This window comes from Enhydra lutris, unplaced genomic scaffold (genome assembly GCF_002288905.1).
Source record: "Enhydra lutris kenyoni isolate GAN:26980312 unplaced genomic scaffold, ASM228890v2 scaffoldscaffold1, whole genome shotgun sequence".
In the NCBI taxonomy this organism is placed as follows: Eukaryota; Metazoa; Chordata; class Mammalia; order Carnivora; family Mustelidae; genus Enhydra; species Enhydra lutris.
Genome location: NW_019154085.1, coordinates 96,923,150 through 96,941,631, shown reverse-complemented (window position 1 = coordinate 96,941,631; position 18,482 = coordinate 96,923,150). Strand labels below are relative to the sequence as shown.

General features: G+C 44.6%; 1 protein-coding gene across 6 annotated transcripts in view; it reads left to right on the top strand.

Moving 5' to 3' along the window:
* The window catches only part of LOC111141394 (mannosyl (alpha-1,6-)-glycoprotein beta-1,6-N-acetyl-glucosaminyltransferase), a 346,427-nt gene that overhangs the window by 112,066 nt on the left and 215,879 nt on the right, over positions 1-18,482 (top strand). For all 6 annotated transcript variants that reach the window (XR_002640198.1, XR_002640201.1, XR_002640202.1 and 3 more), the window contains one exon: positions 14,154-14,537. Coding sequence is in view for 3 of the 6 variants with exons in the window: in XM_022493939.1 (XP_022349647.1) it covers positions 14,297-14,537 (241 nt within the window). In the remaining 3 variants the exon portion in view is untranslated. The remainder of the gene's footprint in view (positions 1-14,153; positions 14,538-18,482) is intronic.

The window sequence follows — 18,482 nt, the reverse complement described above, 5'->3', positions numbered from 1 at the left end:
CCAGAGGCAAGGTGGTGCCCCCAGGCCCTCCCGAGACACCCCTTTCCCCTCTTCTCACTGGCCCTCAAGGACTGTCCCTTCCTGCGGCTCCTTCTTGTGCTCTTGTCTTCCTTAGAAAGCACTCCCTCCTTCTAAGATCCCTAATCTCTTACTGCTAGAGTAGAACCAGAGGTTAGTTGGAGAAACCAAATAACCAAATTGGTTAAAGCAGTGTCCTTGGTTTTAAACAAGCGATCTAGTAAATAGTCTAAGACTTCCTGAGTAGAAGCCTCCCCTCTGCTTCCCTTTTCTACTTTCAAGGGTCCCGTGATGACCTGGAGCCCACCAGGATATTCCAGGATCATCTGTCTCCCTGCGTTAAGGTGGGCTGGTTAGCAACCTCACTCCCATCCATGCCCTCCACTCCCCTCGGCCGTGTAATACAGCAGGTTCTTAGGGCTGAGGGTGTGGACAGTATTCTACCTACTACAGCTGTCTTGTTCTTTTTTGTTTAATTGCTTACCATGATTTGTTCCAAAAGGGATTAACAAATACTACAGGAAGATAAAAATACAAGTAAAATTTAGTCAGGAAAAAAAAATGAGGCCTGAAATAAAACAGAGTAGGAAAGTAAGAGTCAGGAATGAGGTACACACAGAACAGATACCAGTTCACCTCCCGGAAGGGGACGGTGATACTGGCTCTGAGCTTTTCCTAGCAGCTCTCGTGAAGAGGGAAGCAATGGCAGTTACATTTCACTGGGTCATTGAATAAAATCTGACTGGTTTTCCAGATGCCTGGATGAGTATTCTTTCTGTTTAGATGAGAACTTTCTCCTCTAGGTCCTCTTGGATGCATTCGGTATAATCAGCAAAGCCTTTGCCAGGTTTATAGTAAACCCAGTGAGAGGTTTTTATCTGCCCCACTTTTTTTTTTTTTTTTTAAGTGTCTCTATTTTAGGTCAAATATGCATTGCTCTGAAGATTTCTTTCCAAGACATGTGGTCAGGGTCAGGCCAGATCCAGGGGTTAGAAATCTCCAAAGCCAGCAGTTCACATCTGGTAGCTCTCGTGCCCTGAGGATTCTTGAGAGTATCCTGCCTAAGCTTTCATTCCAAACAGTAGAGATGTCTGTTTAACCTTTTTTTTTTTTTGAAGGCCATTAAATAAAACATGTATTTACATACACAGTCTCTGATCCCTTTTGAAGTGGACAAGTTTGAAAGCCTACCAGCATTTATCAAGAGCTATGATCGTGGTTAGTGGCATTCGCAGGAGTGTTCTGCACTGCTAGGCCATGAGGTTTTTGAGATGATATGTTACAATAAAAAAAAAAAAATGTTTATTTATATCCCTAATGGACTGTTGGTTAAAGGCAGGATGCATTCGGAACATTCAGGTCAAAGTCTAAATGATGGAGCATTGAGCTGACCATTCTGCCGTTTCTCCTCCAGATTATCTTCTCTCTCGCCAAAAGTTGCACTCATCTGATCAGAATTCTTTTGGCATATCTTGCAGTATTTCTTAAAAATCAATATTTAGAAAAAGAAAATATTATGACTGTTACAGTCATTTCATCTTTTAATTTATTAGGATGAGAGAGTCATACACCTGCAATGTGTTGTTTTGGAGACGTGCTTTCAAATAGCTGCTGGAAACCACCTGCCTTACCCTGATATTTAGAAACAAAACACTAAAAAATACAAAAATAAACTTAAGGGGGTTTGGAGATGCCAGTTAATCACACCCTTCCTCCCTTCTGGGTTCTGAACTAGAGGAAATAGAAGAAACCAGACAAAGATTGAAGTGCAGTACCAGCTCCGTTAGAGGAAAACACAGTTGGAAGATGTGTCTGGGTGCACAACTTTCCCATCTGCCCTGGATGGGATCCACACATCTGTGCAGGTGGGGGCCTGGCAGCCTGGGAGGGCTCTGCTGGGTAGGGAAGCCCTATCCTTATAAGCCATGGGGACAGGAAGAGAGTGAGAAAAGGTTGCCAAGCCCTCCTGGCAAGAAACCCAGCAGCCCCCACCACGAAAGCTTAGATGCTGTCCTTCCTCCTCCAGGAGGCCCACAAGTGCTGTGATGCAGGGGCAGGAATAGTCCCCTTGGTGGTTTTTTCTACAAAATGGAGCACACATTCTGGAGGAAAACACATCCAGAGGAAGTAAAGAGTCCCCCCTTTATAAACCAATGGGTTTGTTTTTAAATTCAGATGTATGAAAGCCAAACATGGGGCAGTTTCTCATCTTGTGTTGATGCCAGGGCTATTAACTAGATTATTATCTGGTCTTGAATCTACATTGGTTCCCACACCACATGTATACTAATAAGGATGTACTTCTGGAATTGCTTGTATAGACAAACCATACTTTTTTTCTTACAGGTTTAAATTAAATGCTATGTTGTTACAGGCTAAATGGGCAAAAGGTCATTTGTCATTTATCATTTTGAACATTAGCAAAGATGATCTCAAAATGAGTGAACTTCAGAAACTTTACAAAAATGAAATGTGATTTTATTTTAATGTTCCATCTTGGTCATATATATGTGTAAGAACTAAGAGATGACTAAAAAGTTCTAAGACGTGTGTGTGTATGTGTGTGTGAGAGAGAGGGAAGGAGAGAGGGAACATGAGGGAGAGAGAGAATGTTAAAGATAATTTGGCACAAAAGGTTGATCAAAGTCAGTCTAGAACAGTGAGTGGATTGTGTATCCTTTAAGTCATCCTTCAAATATAGTTTCTTTCAGCAAAGCTTTGCAAGTCTTTCAGTGATGGAAAGTCAGCATGTGCCCCCAGAAAACATCCGACCTCATCAGAGGCATTTCCAGAAACTCCGTATTGGTCGAGATCATCTTAGGCCAAATGAAGGCACCTTAGGAAACTGGTTACCTCATGTGGAGGCTATTCACTTGGAAGTCAGCTGGGAAATAGTAGTGATTGGTAAGTGGATATTCTCAAATGAGTACCTCAGCAATTCAAACACAACAGCACAACCCTGGCGATATCAACTCTGAGCGGAGCAAACTCTATGTGGAGAAGCTGCCTGAGGTGACTTGCTGTATGGAGTTATTTGCTGTATCAGAGTTAAAAGTTGAAAGACCTGTTTCCAAATGGTGTCTTTGGTTTTAGCATAATGTATCAACACCCCACCATTAGAAAGACTGATTGTCTTCTGTGTGCTCGTAGTTCACAATGAGAAAATGATGCCGTCTCCATATATGTGTCACCATAGCTAGATGGATCTTATGTAATAGGAGTGTTTGTAAGACACTGGTCTTAGTGACCTGCATCTCATTTATTCAGACATCTTATCAAATCACTGAGTTCTGTGTACATTATAAAAAAGGGAATTTGTGCCATATTCTCTGTCATCTCCCATTGAAATTAGCGTCTGGTCCCCGTTCTTACTATCCCAGATGAAATAAAGGGCAGTGCATGCTAGACTTCAGTGTGCAAACAAATACCTGGAAATCTTGTTATAAACACCAGCTCTGATTCGTTTGGTCTGGAGTTGGACCTCAGATTTGGCATTTCTAACTACAGTCATCTCAGTGCTACTGGTCCACAGACGAGATTTTGAGTAGCAAGTTTAATAAAGGTGCTGATTAGTAGAAGCATTGGTAGACAGCCTCAAGTAATTTCTCCTCTTTGGAGCCAGAGGCCAAGGAGAGGTTAATAAAAGCCCTAACAGTCCAGTATTATTCTCAGTAAGTTCTTCCATGGCTGGTGGTAATCTAACAGGGCTCTATCGTGAGCTAGCTCTTCCTGAAAGGCTGGCTGCCTTCTTGGGCAGGGCTCCTTGTTGACTGGCTTGGGAAGTCGAGCTTGCAATTCTTTGAGGAGAAAACCAGTGTGCCCTACAGAGGATTGTATAGTAAACCAGTCGATCAGCATTTGTAGAGAGCAGAGAGTTTATATTTTGAAATATTGGGATAGATCACATTTTGGGTCTCACTGGATAGGAACCATAGATTTAATAAAATGAGCATCTTTCCAAGGATATAAAATTTCTCATGTCTGGCTGGGTATTAATATCACCGAGGCAGCTTAAAAATAATACCCCTGCTTAGGCCACACCTCAAATAGAGGCGAGACCTGAGCATCTGTATATTTTAAAAAGGAACCCAGGTGATTACAAAGTCATCAGGATTGAGAGTCCCTGGTTTAGGCAGTCTTTAACTTGGAGGGCAGGAAACTCTCCCGAGAGGCTTCATTTTAGCTTGAGTTAATTCATCATTTGTGTCATCGGAGGGCTTGTGATCAGGTTGCAGTCGGATTGACCCAAGTATCTACTTGATGTATTTAGGAGAGTTGATCTTAGTTTGATAATTGGGGTATAAGTCAGCTTATTAACCAGCATCAGATGGTTGAGTTTTTCCCTAAGAAAATCTAGTCCTGGAGCATTTCTGACCTGAATCTGCCAAAGCTTGGGGCTCTGTGCTCCATGTGGATTTATTGTGGCCCCCTTTTAGAAGCGATGGGAAATTCATTTTAAGGTTTAAATTAGATAAGACTGAAGACTGGCCACTTGAGACTGTGTGTGGGCCCAAGTGTATGTGTTGGCACCTTCTTACTCATCAGCTAGGTTTTTTTTTTTTAAAAACAAAAAATTTGGGGCGCCTGGGTGGCTCAGTGGGTTAAAGCCTCTGCCTTTAGCTCAGGTCATGATCCCAGGGTCCTGGGATCGAGCCCCGCATCGGGCTCTCTACTCAGCGGAGAGCCTGCTTCCACCTCTCTCTCTCTGCCTGCCTCTCTGCCTACTTGTGATCTCTGTCAAATAAATAAATAAAATCTTTAAAAAAAAATTTAAGCTGGTGGTCTTCATCAAGTTAAGTGCTCAGAGGGCCATCCCATTTCTGCAGACAGTGCAACTGGAACACTCATGGGGCAGGCCAGCACCCAGCCTGTGTCCCTCCAGCTGGAGAACAAGGGTCCTGGGGTAGGGTGATTGGTTTCTTGGCTTCAGGGAGTGTTTACTGAATAATGAGTTTTTTTCTTGAGGGCATTTCCCCACTTTTTTGAAAGCGATTTTGATGGTTATTTTTTACCTTTTTTTTTTTTTTTTTCTTAATTACTGCTGCCATTTTGGGCCTGTTGGTATTCATGGGTATTTTCTTGATAGAGGAAGTTTCCAGAAGTCTGATTCTCAGAGAAAAAAGTTTATTGTGTACCTACCATAAAATTCTTTTTGTAGCTTTACTGTCCTTTGGCTTTGAGTGAAAATGAATCTTTTGAGCATTTTCTTTTAACATTGAGGAAACCTACCTAACAAATTTACACACTGTGATCTTTCCACAGACCGTTCCCTTTTTTCTTCTTACTCATTATCGACCTGTCATAATGTGTGTTCCTGGTTTCTTCGGCTGGAAGCCAGATGACAATCCTGCTGTTTTTAAAGACTGATGTAGCATCGTCCAGTTTTTGTCTTCTCAAAGACTTCTTCCCTGTGCCTGCTGATTTATAGATAAGGGTCTTTGTGGAGCAGAGCCCCAATGCCATATACTAATTGGTAAATGGCGGGCACTGCCAGCCTAGGAATGAACTTCTCAACTGGTGCCAGGATAGTGTTGGCACTGAAGGATGTGAAAGAAAACGAGACTCCTCTGTCAGTCAGGTTGGGACAACATCAGGAATCAGCTGCCCTCTCTTCTTCCTACGCTCTTCAGCCTTAGCTCAGGGTCTGTGCCTACTCATCCTCAGGGCTAGTGATTGATTCCTGAATCTACTTTGGTTTGCTTCTCCTTGCTATGCAACTTCTTCCCCTCAGTTGACCTTCTCTGAGTGTCTCCCTTCCGAGTGGATAAGGTCCTGCTAATTGGTTAAGGTGGTGGTTCTAAACCATGGTGCTTCTTACTCTAGGGAACATTCGGCAATATCAGGAGACATTTTTGATTGTCACAGTTGGGAGTGGAGGGTTCTAATGGCATCTAGTGGCGGAAGTTTAGAGAACATTCTAGAATGTGCAGGACAGTGGCCCATAACAAAAAGAATTATCTGGCCCCAAATGTCAGTTACGCCAAGGATTGAGAAATCCCTGGATTAAAGGAACTTATTTTATTATTCAGGGAGTTATGCCTTTTGCTTTGGTTTAATAGATGTTTTCAGAATTCTTTGACTTGCTGTGGTTTCATTTTTTTGTGGGTGGGAAATTCAACTGTGAATAACCTATGGGCCTGGTGAATGAAACTCACAGAACATGTGAAGATCTCCTTTGTTCCAGCAGCCACAGATTCCTTCTTACTCCCTTGTCCCCCTTGTACTTGGTCCACCTGCCAGTATCCTGCACACCCAAAAGGCTCAGTGAGAGTAAGATCGTCAAGTGTTCATTTCCAGCTGTTTCCCTTCCCCATGGCGCCCCCTGGTGGAGATGGCTATATGTGGAGTGGCCAGAGGTACAGTTGGGAGGGGGAGTTGGGGTTAGCTAGAATAGGGTTGACAGCAAGGAGGGCCTGTTCTAGACACAAAGTCATTAGCTTTATTACCGTTTTTGAAAATTTATTTTGCTGTTGATGCCAGATATGGAGCCCTGAACTACACTCTGTGGGCGGTGTAGTTGCAGGCAAAAACCCACTTCAGATGGGTGGGGTTGGAGGTTTTCCTTTCCCTGCCCACACTAAGAATGCAGGTAGAGCATAATAAGGTGAAAATTCTGGGCACAGGACAATCTTGCTCTGATTGCTTCAAATGTAAAAGGGACTGGCCATTTAAAACCCAGACTTTAAAAACAAACAACACAACACAGCACAACAACCCAGACATTAAAAAACCTGCAAGTATCTTAAAGGCGTGTTGTTTTAGTGGGTATTTTTCAGCTAGTGACTCAAAATAAGACTTGTTTAACCAGGTCTAAAGGGAGCAGGCTGTTTTCACTGAGAATGTGTTTTTCCTGTTTTTAAAGAAAAGTACTAAAATTCATCAGAGAATCAGGTCCCCAAAGTAGGGAAGAAGGACTACTGTTTGTACCTGTTTGAACCGGCGCCTTTGGTTGGTTGCTGAGCTCCTCTGCTCCCTAGGATGAGAGGTGAGCTAAGGGGATATCACAACTGTCAAGATTGTGATAACCGACTTCATATTAGGGGCTGCTGCTGAGTGGATTCTACCACTGGTCTCAAGACGGTGGTACCAGGCCTATGTATCTGGGCCCACCAGGGGAGTGAACAACCTCAGAGCAACTTCCCAGGACTTTGGACTCACTTTGGAGGAAAACTCTGCTTTGCTTTTCCTTCCGTCCTCCTCCGCTTCTCCCTTTAACAATGTGAGACCTCCCTATTTAGAGCAAGAATGTCTCCCCAGACCATCTCTCTTCCTTAATACCAGTAATGCCATCGATGTATATTTTTCTTCCCATCTTTCATTCTCCTAACCCCTGGAGGGGTTAGACTTATAGTCTAAACTTAGAAACAGTTTACCAAACACTCCATGTTGGTCTTAATGCAAATTGAGAAGTAGTAGGCAATTGTTTTAGAGTTAAATTGTTAACATCATCTTAAGATTCTTGTTACTGCTTATAGTAAGTCAGACAAGAAGCCTCTGAAACTTACAATTTATGACTGACCCTCATCTAGCACTTAATTAGGCTATCAGTTCTCTGTCATATAATTTTATATGAGTAAATACGTGGCCTTGAATTTTATAGAACAAATAAGCATATGAGCCTGTTGCCAAGCATTAACTTCCTGACCATATAGCATAGAAATTCAAAGTTCAAACTCCATGCATACGGAACTAGCTAGGGAAGTTTTGTTCTGAATCTCTACAGTGTAAAAATTTTTCTAACAGATTTTTTTTTTTTTTAAAGAACCTATTTTAAGCAAAGAAAAACAAAATTCAAATGAAAACATCTGGGGGCCCTCAAAGCTAGAAACCTCTCTGGGAACGCCAGAGTCCTTTGAGACACGGTTTAAACCCGCGTCCTTCAGCTCCCACCCATCCAGCTCTTACAGTGTTTTGTGCTGCTACAAGTTCCCCCATGTCTTGATGTGCGGACACCAAGACACACTTGTCTAGGGTCACACAGTGCCAGTGGGCCAAGCAAGCTGCAGGTCCGAGATCTCCCGGCCTGGGAGCAAGTGTTCGTTCATTTTTCCTCACTCACCACCCCTCTGGTGTCTTCCTCAGATCCTCTTGGATGACCAGTGATGACACCAGCAGCCTCCCCCTGGGGTCCAGACCCCTCACCCCCACTGCTTGTTGGCCTTCCCATCTCTTGTCTTAGATACCTTTTCATTCCTACAACCACTGCCCCTTCTGGGATTTTGGTCAGGAGTTTGTTTTCTTTTCCTTCTCACACCTCACTGCCACCGTATCCTCTGTAGTTGAACCCCATCTCCTCAAGGGCACAGTGATTTTCCACTGCTGTGTGACAAGGTCTTCGGGCAAAAACTCACGGCAGGTAAGGGACAAATATAGAGTCGGAGTGCCAGGCTTTTCTGTGGTTCACACCACGAGGAGGTCTTGGGGATCACTGCTCACTTGTGTTTCTTCATCTCGTTTCCGCCATCCTGCCCTTCCATCTAGCAGACACTTAATGACCATCTACTACATGCAAGGCAGGGCCATGCCTGGCATTTCCTGACTTTTGGGAGCTTATGCCCCTAGAGGAGAGATGAAAGGAAGGATTATCCTAAAGAGCAGGAGGAAAGAAGCCCTTCAAAATGAAACAAGATGGGATCAGGAGGGAGACAAACTATAAGAGAGTCTTATTAATCTCACAAAACAAACTGAGGGTTGCTGGGGGAAGCAGGGGTAGGGATAGGGTGGTTGGGTAATGGACATTGGGGAGGGTATCTGCTCTGGTGAGTGCTGTGAAGTGTGTAAGACTGATGATTCACAGACCTGTACCCCTGGGGCAAATAATACATTATATGTTAATAAAAATAGTTAAAAAAAAAAAAAGTGAAGCACAGTCTGGTGTGAGTGTTCCATGGGAGGCTGTATGCAGAAGGTGGGGGTCAGTTGTGAGATATGGGTGGGATTTCCCAAGGCAACATGGAGGAACACAGCTGACTTAGGCTTTCTTGAATGTTACTGTACAAGATGAGGTGAAAGGTTGGCCCATAGCCACTGGTTCTAGATAGATAGAACACACTTCAAGGGGTGCATGGCTAGGACAGAAAAGGTGTGTGAATGACTCTTCGAGCACAGCTGTCCCACATGAATGTTGGATTGGCAAGCTGTGAGGGGATTGGCCGGTGGGGCTCTAGGAGAAGCTGACCTCTCTGGTTGGGACTGGCATTGCTCCTGAAGGGACAGCCATTTCCAGCTTCACTCATCGTCTGAGGAGAATGCTCCTGAAGTAAGAAATGGTCCGTGCAAGGTTGTTGGGTAGGCAGCTGCAGGAATTGCTTGCTTCCTCTGTGTCCCCTGGGGCGGAGCTGTTGTTCTCTATGTTCTCAGGTGGTTTGAGAGGTTGGTCTCTGGCACGCAAAGCAGGCCTGGCCTTGAACGGCCTCTGAGGTGGATGGGGATCTTATAAGAGCAGCCATGTCTGGTGGCTGGTGGCAGATTTCTCAGTGTAATTTCCTTTGGTTAGTAGGCCTGTGGTCAGCCCTTAGTTATGACACAGCCTGGCCTTGCCTGGCTGTGGGGAAGATGGGAAAGGGTGGGTCATTGGCGGGGGCTGCAGGGGCCCCTGGGGCTCCTCTGGCTGTCTCCATATACAGCTCCTCTTCCTACCCCCAACTCTGGAGGTGGGCTTGCTCTCTTTTTTCTTTTTTCAGTAACAGCTTTATTGAGATACAATTCATGTATCTTCTAATTCTCTCACATAAGGTGGATAATTCGGTGTTTTCAGTATATCCACAGAATTGTGCATCCATCACAATTAATTTTGGGATGTTTTCATTATCCCCTGAAATAACCCCCGTGTGCTGGGTTGTCACCTCCTAATTCCCCTGTTTTCACAAGCCCAGCACAACTATTGCACTTTCTGTGTCTATAGATTTGCTTCCTCTACACATTGCATTAAAATAGAAAGATACAATATGTAGTTTTCTATGTCTGCCTTTTTTCACCTCACATAGTGTTTTCGGGGACTGGCTGTGCTGGAGCTCATATCAGAACCTAACTTATTCCCATTGATTGAGTAGTATGCCATTGTATGTGTTTTTTTCATCCGACTGTCAGCTGATGGACGTTTGAGTTGTTTCGGGTTTTTGCCTATTATGAGCAAGATTGCTGTGAACATTCGTGTACAAGTTTTTGCGTGGGCATAGGCTTTCATTTCTCTGGGGAGAATTTCAGGAGTGGAGTTGCCTGGGTCACATGGTAACTCTGTGGTTAACCATTTGAAGAACCGCCAGACTACTTTCCACACCAGCTACATCATGGTACATTCCCACCCGCAGTATGCAAAGGTTCCAACTTCTAGACGTCCTTACCAGCACTGGTTCTGAGCTCTCACTGTTGAGTATGGCAATCCGGGTGGGTATGAACTGGTATCTCATTGTGGTTTTAATTTGCATTTCCCTAAAGGCTAATGATGTGTGCGTCTTTTCATACGCTTTTACTTTTTAAATTAAGAGAACTGACACATTTCGTTCGGTGCCAGACATCTTCGATCAGTTTTGGAAAGGGGGATGCCAGATTTTACCGTGCTGATGAGTGAATGGGGAGGAGGGAGGTGAATGCTGCTCTTTTAGGAAGTACAGGGATATAGGAGGTGTGGATCAGGGTGGTTAGTGGCAGTGGTGGGCCTAGAAGTTGAGCTCATTGCTGACAGACTTGGTACAGACTTCTTTTTGGAGGACAGACGGGGTCGTGGCCTCGGGCTGGCACTGCTGTGGTGGGCAAGAAGGCCTTCTGAGATAGACTGTGTTTTTGTGCCTATCGGCTCTGTTTTGCAAGCAGTTCCAGCTAAGTCTGGAGGCAGATTCTTAGCCAGATCTACTGCTTTTTGATCACTGTTGTTCTGTATCCTCTTGATGAATGTTGGGACTGTCACTGATGATGATCCTTAAGCCCTTTCTGATCATGAAGCACCTTCCGGTGAGGTTTGCTATACTGTTGCCCCCAACCCCTGCTATTACTGTGGGAGTTAGGGGTGTGTCCTGGGTAATGGTTTGGAAAAGGCCTTTAAAATTCCATGTTAGTAGGAATTGTAGAGATGAGTTCTAGTTCAGTTCTGTGTATATACTGTGAGTATGCTGAGACAGCGGCTGCTGTGCCACACTGTAGATTCCATGGGAGAAAAGAACATTCCTGGCAGTTCCCTGGTTACTTAAAATCTGGGCCCTCGGTAATCAGAACTGTTTTCTGAACTTGGAATGAGAGGGCTTTTCACTCCAAATTTGTATTTCTCTGAACTGGTAGAATTTAACCTTGCTTGGGTTTCTCAACCATCTTCTTTGCTGCTCAGATGGGCCATCTGTGGGTGGTTCTGACATCTGCTGAGGCCCTCATTCCATTCTTATACCTGGCCCTGCCCTTGCTTCAACTTTGCAGCCTTGGGCAGCTTCTTCAGGGGGCTAATTGACAAAGTGGAGTCGAGTTTCCTGCCTGAAAGTTAACAGGTAATTCCTGTATGCATTTGGGATTCTCCCTTAAAGTAGTAAAAGAAAATTGCCTGCTGACTGTCATTTTTAGTGTAGCATCGAGTTTACTTGCCCTGGGAAAATCCCTTCAGCCTTGGGGTACAGTTGACTCAGTGGTGTGGGTTCTCAAACAGGAAGCGCAGCCACTTCCTAAGGACCTGGCGTAGCTCCCAGTTAGAGAGGTGGCTTTAAAGCATCAGCCCCACGAGGCTGGGATCTCTGTCTTGCTGTTCGTTGAGTCTCCAGGGCCCAATGGCCCAGGGGCTCAGTATATGCTATAGAATGAATGGAGGAAAGAAAGAGGGCTAGGTGCTGCTCCCGGAGCCCTGGTTTGGAAGGGCCAAATAAAGTGCTCTAGTGCCTGGAGGACAAGCATGCTTGGTCAACATGTGGTTTATTGTGCCCCCAGGACCAGCATCTTTCTCTCAGAATGCACGTGGTGATGGGGGGCTGGGGGCAGGGGGTGGGGTGTTCCCTTATAGGATATCACAAGATCCCACACAGCAACTGGCGAACAACCTATGTAGACAGACACATGTTTGGAAACTGCAGACCAGTGAGGGGCACCCAAGCTGGAGCAGTAGGGAAAGCTGTCTGGAGCCGGTGTGAGTGGAGCTGGGGCCTGACAAGCAGGCCGGGTTTGGATGATCAGTGCGATCTGTGGAGGGCCAGCCCAGGAGTGAAAACAGCAAAAGTGAATACGGGGAGACCATGAGGAAGGGTGTGCAGGGTTATGGTGTGAGCTGACCGGCAGGTGTGGAGGGTGCGGCCAGGCCCGAGGAATTTCAGTGACATGGTATCACAAGAGGGAGTCTGAGCCATGCTATACAGACGGCACAATGGTATGCCTTAGTGACGACATCTTTCTGCCTGGATCAGCAGCTCTCAGACTGGAGGAGATATCAGAATCACCTGGAAGGCTCGTTGGAGCACAGATGGCTGCCTGCTCCCCACACCCCAGAGTTGCTGATTTAATTCGGTCTAGTTGGGGCCTGAGAATTGGCATTTCTCCGTGGTGCTTTTGCTGCTGTGGACTTAGGGACCATGCTTTGAAAAGCCACTGGCCTAGAATTCAGGGGTCAGTAATCTTTTTCTGTTTAAGGCCAAGAGTAACTGTTTTAGGCCATTGAGCTACATAGGATTTCTGTCACATTTTCTTTGTTCTTGTTTTTTACAACCCTTAAAGCATGAACACACACACGTTGGCCATTGATACATAGGCTGGTGGGGAAAGGTGAGTGGCATAGGGAAGGCAGGGCATGGTGTCCAGGGTGGACAAGTTAATCTCTCTGGGCCTTTGTTTCCCATCTGTGAAACAGAATGATAGTAGTAGTTCTTCCCATCAAGGACTCTAAGAATTTGGTGAGATAAGGCACAAAAAGCATGCCTAGAATTTATTTGTCATTTACCGTTCATCGCATTACTACCAACTACTAATGGCCATTCATAGGTGAGGAAAACAGTAAGAGAGGAAGACCAACGCAGATCCACCACATGACAGATTCTGAAAGAGAATTGCACCAAGATCTCGCCATCGTTCCTTCTTAGGCTGCTTCCAAAGAAAAATACTTAGAACAAAAACAGGTGCACCCTCTGAGTAAATCCTGGGTTAGTCCTGTGTGGAGATCATTGCTCAGCTTTTCCTTTGGCACACTGAGGAAATGGTGCCATTTGGGACCTGGCTGGTTCTTGGACCCAGGACTCTCATTCGAGGGTGGAGAATGTGGCCTACTTGTAACCCATTTGCAACCTCTGCCTCGGCCTCAGGTATTGGGAAGACTTGCTTTAAAACCTTGGCCCAAATAGGGTACCAAATAGGATCAGGCTGATGAGTATTGAAACTGTGCCTTTGCACCTTTTAACCTTATATTTTGCCCCATGGCATGAGTGAAAGTGAGAACTACGAGAAAGGTGGCTATCATGTACTCCACGTTTCCTGAATTGCAGTGTGCAAATGAGTGGTGAGCTGCCTCTTTCACTCGTGGTAGCTTGAACAGGAAGACCGCTGGGTACCCCTGGCACAGCCTCTCAGCACTGGTACCTGGGGGGAGGCTGCCTGGTGGCCCCGAGAGCTTCAGCTTCTCTCTCTCCAGACACCGCTAATGCGAGCTGGCCATGCTTACATAACTTGGGAGTTTGCTGCCCTTTCCTGGTCTAATGACCCCTGAGGAGGTGCCCATTCTGTTGCTCACCTCCCCAGCTGCATGCTCTAATCCTTGCCAGAGCACAGGCTAATGACTTTGTAAGCTCAAGTTACAGATGCACAGAAGTGCCCGGTGGTGCTTTGACTCCACCCTCCGTTTGGGTTTTTGCTGACATTCAGTGAAGTACCCTTCCATCTCCTCCCCACCTTGCAAAATAAGCTTCCTGTTTTGAACTTGGTCCAGACTGGAACAGCCCTGCTACACCTGTTAACATAGTCAGACACACATTTCCTCCTCTGTATTTGTGCAGCTTTTTTGTCGCCTAGCCAGATTTCCCCTCTCAGCTTACAGATCTGGAATCATAACATAAGATATTGAACCAGCAAATTAAGAAAAAAGGAAGTGCGCGTTTTGGAGCTATTTGAATGAAAACATGGCTCTTGGTTTCCCTGTGTTTTGCCACTACCACTCTACTAACTTTCCCCCTTCTTCACAGCGGAATGGAAACGAGGAAAGGAAATCGGCTGACGCAGGAGCCAGAGTGACACTGGCAAGCCCACCCATCCAGCCTGCACCATGAACTTGTGTCTTCCTCCTACGTTGTAAGAGCCAAAGGGCAGGTGAAGTTGCTGGAGAGCAATGGCTCTCTTTACTCCGTGGAAGCTGTCCTCTCAGAAGCTCGGCTTTTTCCTTGTGACTTTTGGCTTTATCTGGGGTATGATGCTCCTGCATTTTACCATCCAGCAGCGAACTCAGCCCGAGAGCAGCTCCATGCTACGCGAGCAGATCCTAGACCTCAGCAAGAGGTACATCAAGGCGCTGGCAGAGGAAAACAGGAATGTGGTGGATGGGCCGTATGCCGGCGTCATGACAGCTTATGGTAAGCGCCGGGCTACTGGGGCTGCTTGATAGAGCGTGGTTCTGCCTGAGAAGGACCCCAGAGCCTCGCCACCTTGGTTTTGTTATGGATTGAGTGCATCCCTTGCCACTGCCTTTGTGGCAGTGAATTGCACAGAGAGACACTTTGAGAAAGTTAAAGCCATGTCCTTGGGGAGCTTCTGAGCTCTTGTCCCCACAGACTAACACCCAGACCCAGGAGCAGTGGGGTGGAACGGTTATCAGTGCTCTAGGTTGGATTTGCAGCCAGCCCTTCTTCCTCAACACATTTCTGGATTGCATGATCTCATCTGGGAGTATGATCAGGGAACGGAGAAAAATATTCTCATTCTTTTCCCTAAACAAAACTTAATTAAGATGGGGTGGGGGTGAGGTAAGAAGGGTGGGGAGGAATGTGGGGAGGAATGTGTGGGGGAATGAGGACTGTGTTGGGGGTGGGCAGGGTGAGGTAGGAGGTGGGGAGAAACTCCAAGCCAAGTATGTGCCTCCCTCTGGCTACAGCATAGGACACTAGCGATTACGTGCTGCTGGCTAATAGCTTTCATCTTTGGCTTCTTGAGAGTCAACTGTTCTTGTTTCTTGCCCTTGTCTCTAATTGCCCTGACTTTGAAAGAAGTCTTACTGTATGTGGTGCTTTTTTCTAAAACTCTTTTAGAAATAAGGCTGAGTGGGAAAAAGAATACACAAAATATTACTTATTTTTCTTTTGGCAAATGTTATGCTTAATATAGAAAAAGTTGGAAGCTATAGATGTGCAAAAAAAAAAAAAAAAAACCCACCAAGAATAAAGAAAATCACATATAAATCTACTGCTCTAGGAAATAACCATAATTAACATCTCAGTGTATACTTTCTGATATTTTATATATACACACAAAAATATACATATACATGAATAATACTTTAAAAAGCATAGATGCACAAATACAGAACAGAAATTGTAAATGAAATTTGGATCATACCGTGATGTGGGGAACTGACCTCCCAGCTCTCCTTGATGACTGAGGATGGGAGTAGACTTAATCCATAGGTGATGATCTGTCCTGTTACTCATTGACAAGTCCAGTCACTGAACAGAGAACTTAGTGGCCTTAGGGATTGGGACCTTGAGGCGTAATATGAATGAGATGCAAGAATGGGGTGGCCGGGGTGGAAAACATTAGTGTTCTACCTTATGACCCATCAGTCACGGACTCTGAAGTCTATGGAGTTCATATGGTGTTTTCCTGAAAATATATAGCAGCAGTTGGAAGCTTGAGTTCAAATGCAGGAAGTCATACTTAATTTTACATAATCTTTTTTTTTTTTTTCTTTTTGAAAGGATCCAGGAAATTTGGTTACTTTTAAATTTCATATATATTTTTTTGGTAAGGAGAAAATGGTTGGGTTTTGTTTTTGTTTTTGTTTTGTTTTGTTTTGTTTTTTGGTGGGGGGAGGTGAGGTCAGTGGAGGAGCAGAGGAGAGGGAGAGAGTCTTAAGCAGGCCCCAGGCCCAGAGAGAAACCCAGCAGGGGGCTTGACCTCATGACCTGAGATAATATTCTGAGCTGAGACCAGGAGTTGTACATTTAACCGACTGAACCACCCAGGCACCCTGAAAATGGTTGCTTTTATTTTATTTTTTTTTATAATTTTTTTATTATGTTAGTCACCATACAGTACATCATTAGTTTTTGATGTAGTGTTCCATGATTCATTGTTTACGTATAACACCCAGCACTCCATTCAATAAATGCCCTCCTTAATACCCATCACCAGGCTGACCCATCCCCCCAACCCCCTCCCCTCTAAAACCCTCAGTTTGATTCCCAAAGTCCATAGTCTCTCATGGTTCATCTCCCCCTCCGATTTCCCCCACTTCATTTTTCCCTTCCTTCTCCTTGTGTCCTGCATGCTATTCCTTATGCTCCACAAGTAAGTGAAACCATATGATAATTGTCTTCTCTGCTTGACTTATTTCACTCAGCTTTATCTCCTCCAGTCACATCCATGCTGATACAAAAGTTGGGTATTTATCCTTTCTGATGGCTGTGTAATATTCGATTGTATATATGGACTGCATCTTCTTTATCCATTCATCTGTTGAAGCACATCTAGGCTCTTCCCATAGTTTGGTGATTATGGACATTGCTGCTATGAACATTGGGGTACAAATGGCCCTTCTTTTCATTACATCTGTATCTTTCAGGTAAATACCCATTAGTGCAATTGCTGGGTCATAGAGTAGCTCTATTTTTAACTTTCTGAGGAATCTCCATGCTGTTTTCCCAAGTGGCTGTTTCAACTTGCATTCCCATCGACACTGTAGGAAGGTTCACCTTTGTCCACAACCTCTCCAACGTTTGTTGTTTCTTGCCATACCAATTTTTGCTATTCTAAATGGTGTGGTTTTGATTTTAATTTCCCTGATGGCTGATGATGTTGCATATTTTCTCATCACCCTGAGATTGTGATCTGAGCTGAAACCAGGAGTCAGACATTTAACTGACTTGAGCCACTCAGGCACCCTGAAAATGGTTGCTTTTAACATACAATGTGGAAATTCTTTTTCAGTGCCTACTGTTGGAATGATCACACTTGTCTGCTTTTAATCTGTTCAGTTTGACAGTGTCTATAGGCATTGGTTTTCAACATGTCTAAATAAATACCTCCCCTTTTTTTTGATCTGATGGATTAAAAAACGAGACTCCATTTTGAGGATCCATATTGAAAAACAACTAGGTAGTTTTTCAGAGGGTGCATAAACAATGAATTCTGTTACGCTGAAAAGAAATAAATTTAAAAAAGAATGAAAACATGAAAAAAAGTTAAATTAAAAATTAAAAAAAAAAAGAAAGTTACTCATTGACTTCATTCTTCTGTAATATTTCTAAATACCGTAGGTGAGAAAGAATACATCAGACTGTCACCATGTGCAACAAGTAAACAACCAGTAAAGTCAACTCCATTTTTGAGTTTCTGGTTCAGTACCTTCCGTGTTAAATATTTTGGGGAAGAGGAGAGTCGTCTGTTAGTAATTTCTTCCTCCTGTTGATCTCAGTCTGCCAAACTGGGACAGAAGGAACACCCCAAATGGTAAATTTGTGAACTTTAAGTTTTCATAGTTGTTGTGTGTGTCTCCATTTCTTTTTTCCTGCTGAACATCTCCTAGGCTAGGCTTCCTCTATGTTCTCAGGAGCAGATGGGGTCTTGGCTTACAACCTCACAGACACCATGTGTTGTAGAAAGTTACCAGAACCCCAGAGTAGTCTGTTAGAATTTTGGCCACCTTATCTTACATAAGAGTTTGGAGCTCAGAGCAACTATAAAACTTCCTCCTTTCACAGGTGAACCTTAGCAGAGTCATTCTTCTGTTTCTCAAAAAATAGCAAACAACCCAACAGGCCCCATCAGCAGTGGTAGCACACACTGCTGTTTCTCTCTTGCATCTCATCAACTCGGCGTGTCAGTCAGAGTGCTCCTTGGGGCTGAGTCTGTGGAATTTAACTGGACTGTGCATACGTGCTTGAGGCACTGGGATCATCACATGGCGAAATCCTACTAAGACAGGGTTTGTCATGTCAACACTCTTGGCATTTGGGGCTGGGTGATTCTTAGTAGTGGGGTCTGCTCATGTGCTGTAGGATACTGAGCAGCACCTCTGGTGTCTGTACCCACTAAAGCCAATAGCACCCCCCTAGTTGTGACCATCAAAAATGTGTCCAGACATTGGGGGGCGGGGTGCAAAATTGCCTCCCTCCCCACCTTGGAGGATCACCACGCTAAGAGTGAAACAGAAAACACTTAAGAGCATCTTCTTAAAGAGTTCCCAAGCAGATAGCTAGTTTTTATTATTTAAGATTTGTCAGCCTGGCCTTTTCCTTTTCTCCGTTCTGGGCACCAATGACTGGTATTGAGGAAGACGGTGCGGTGCAGTCCAGGGCCAGTCC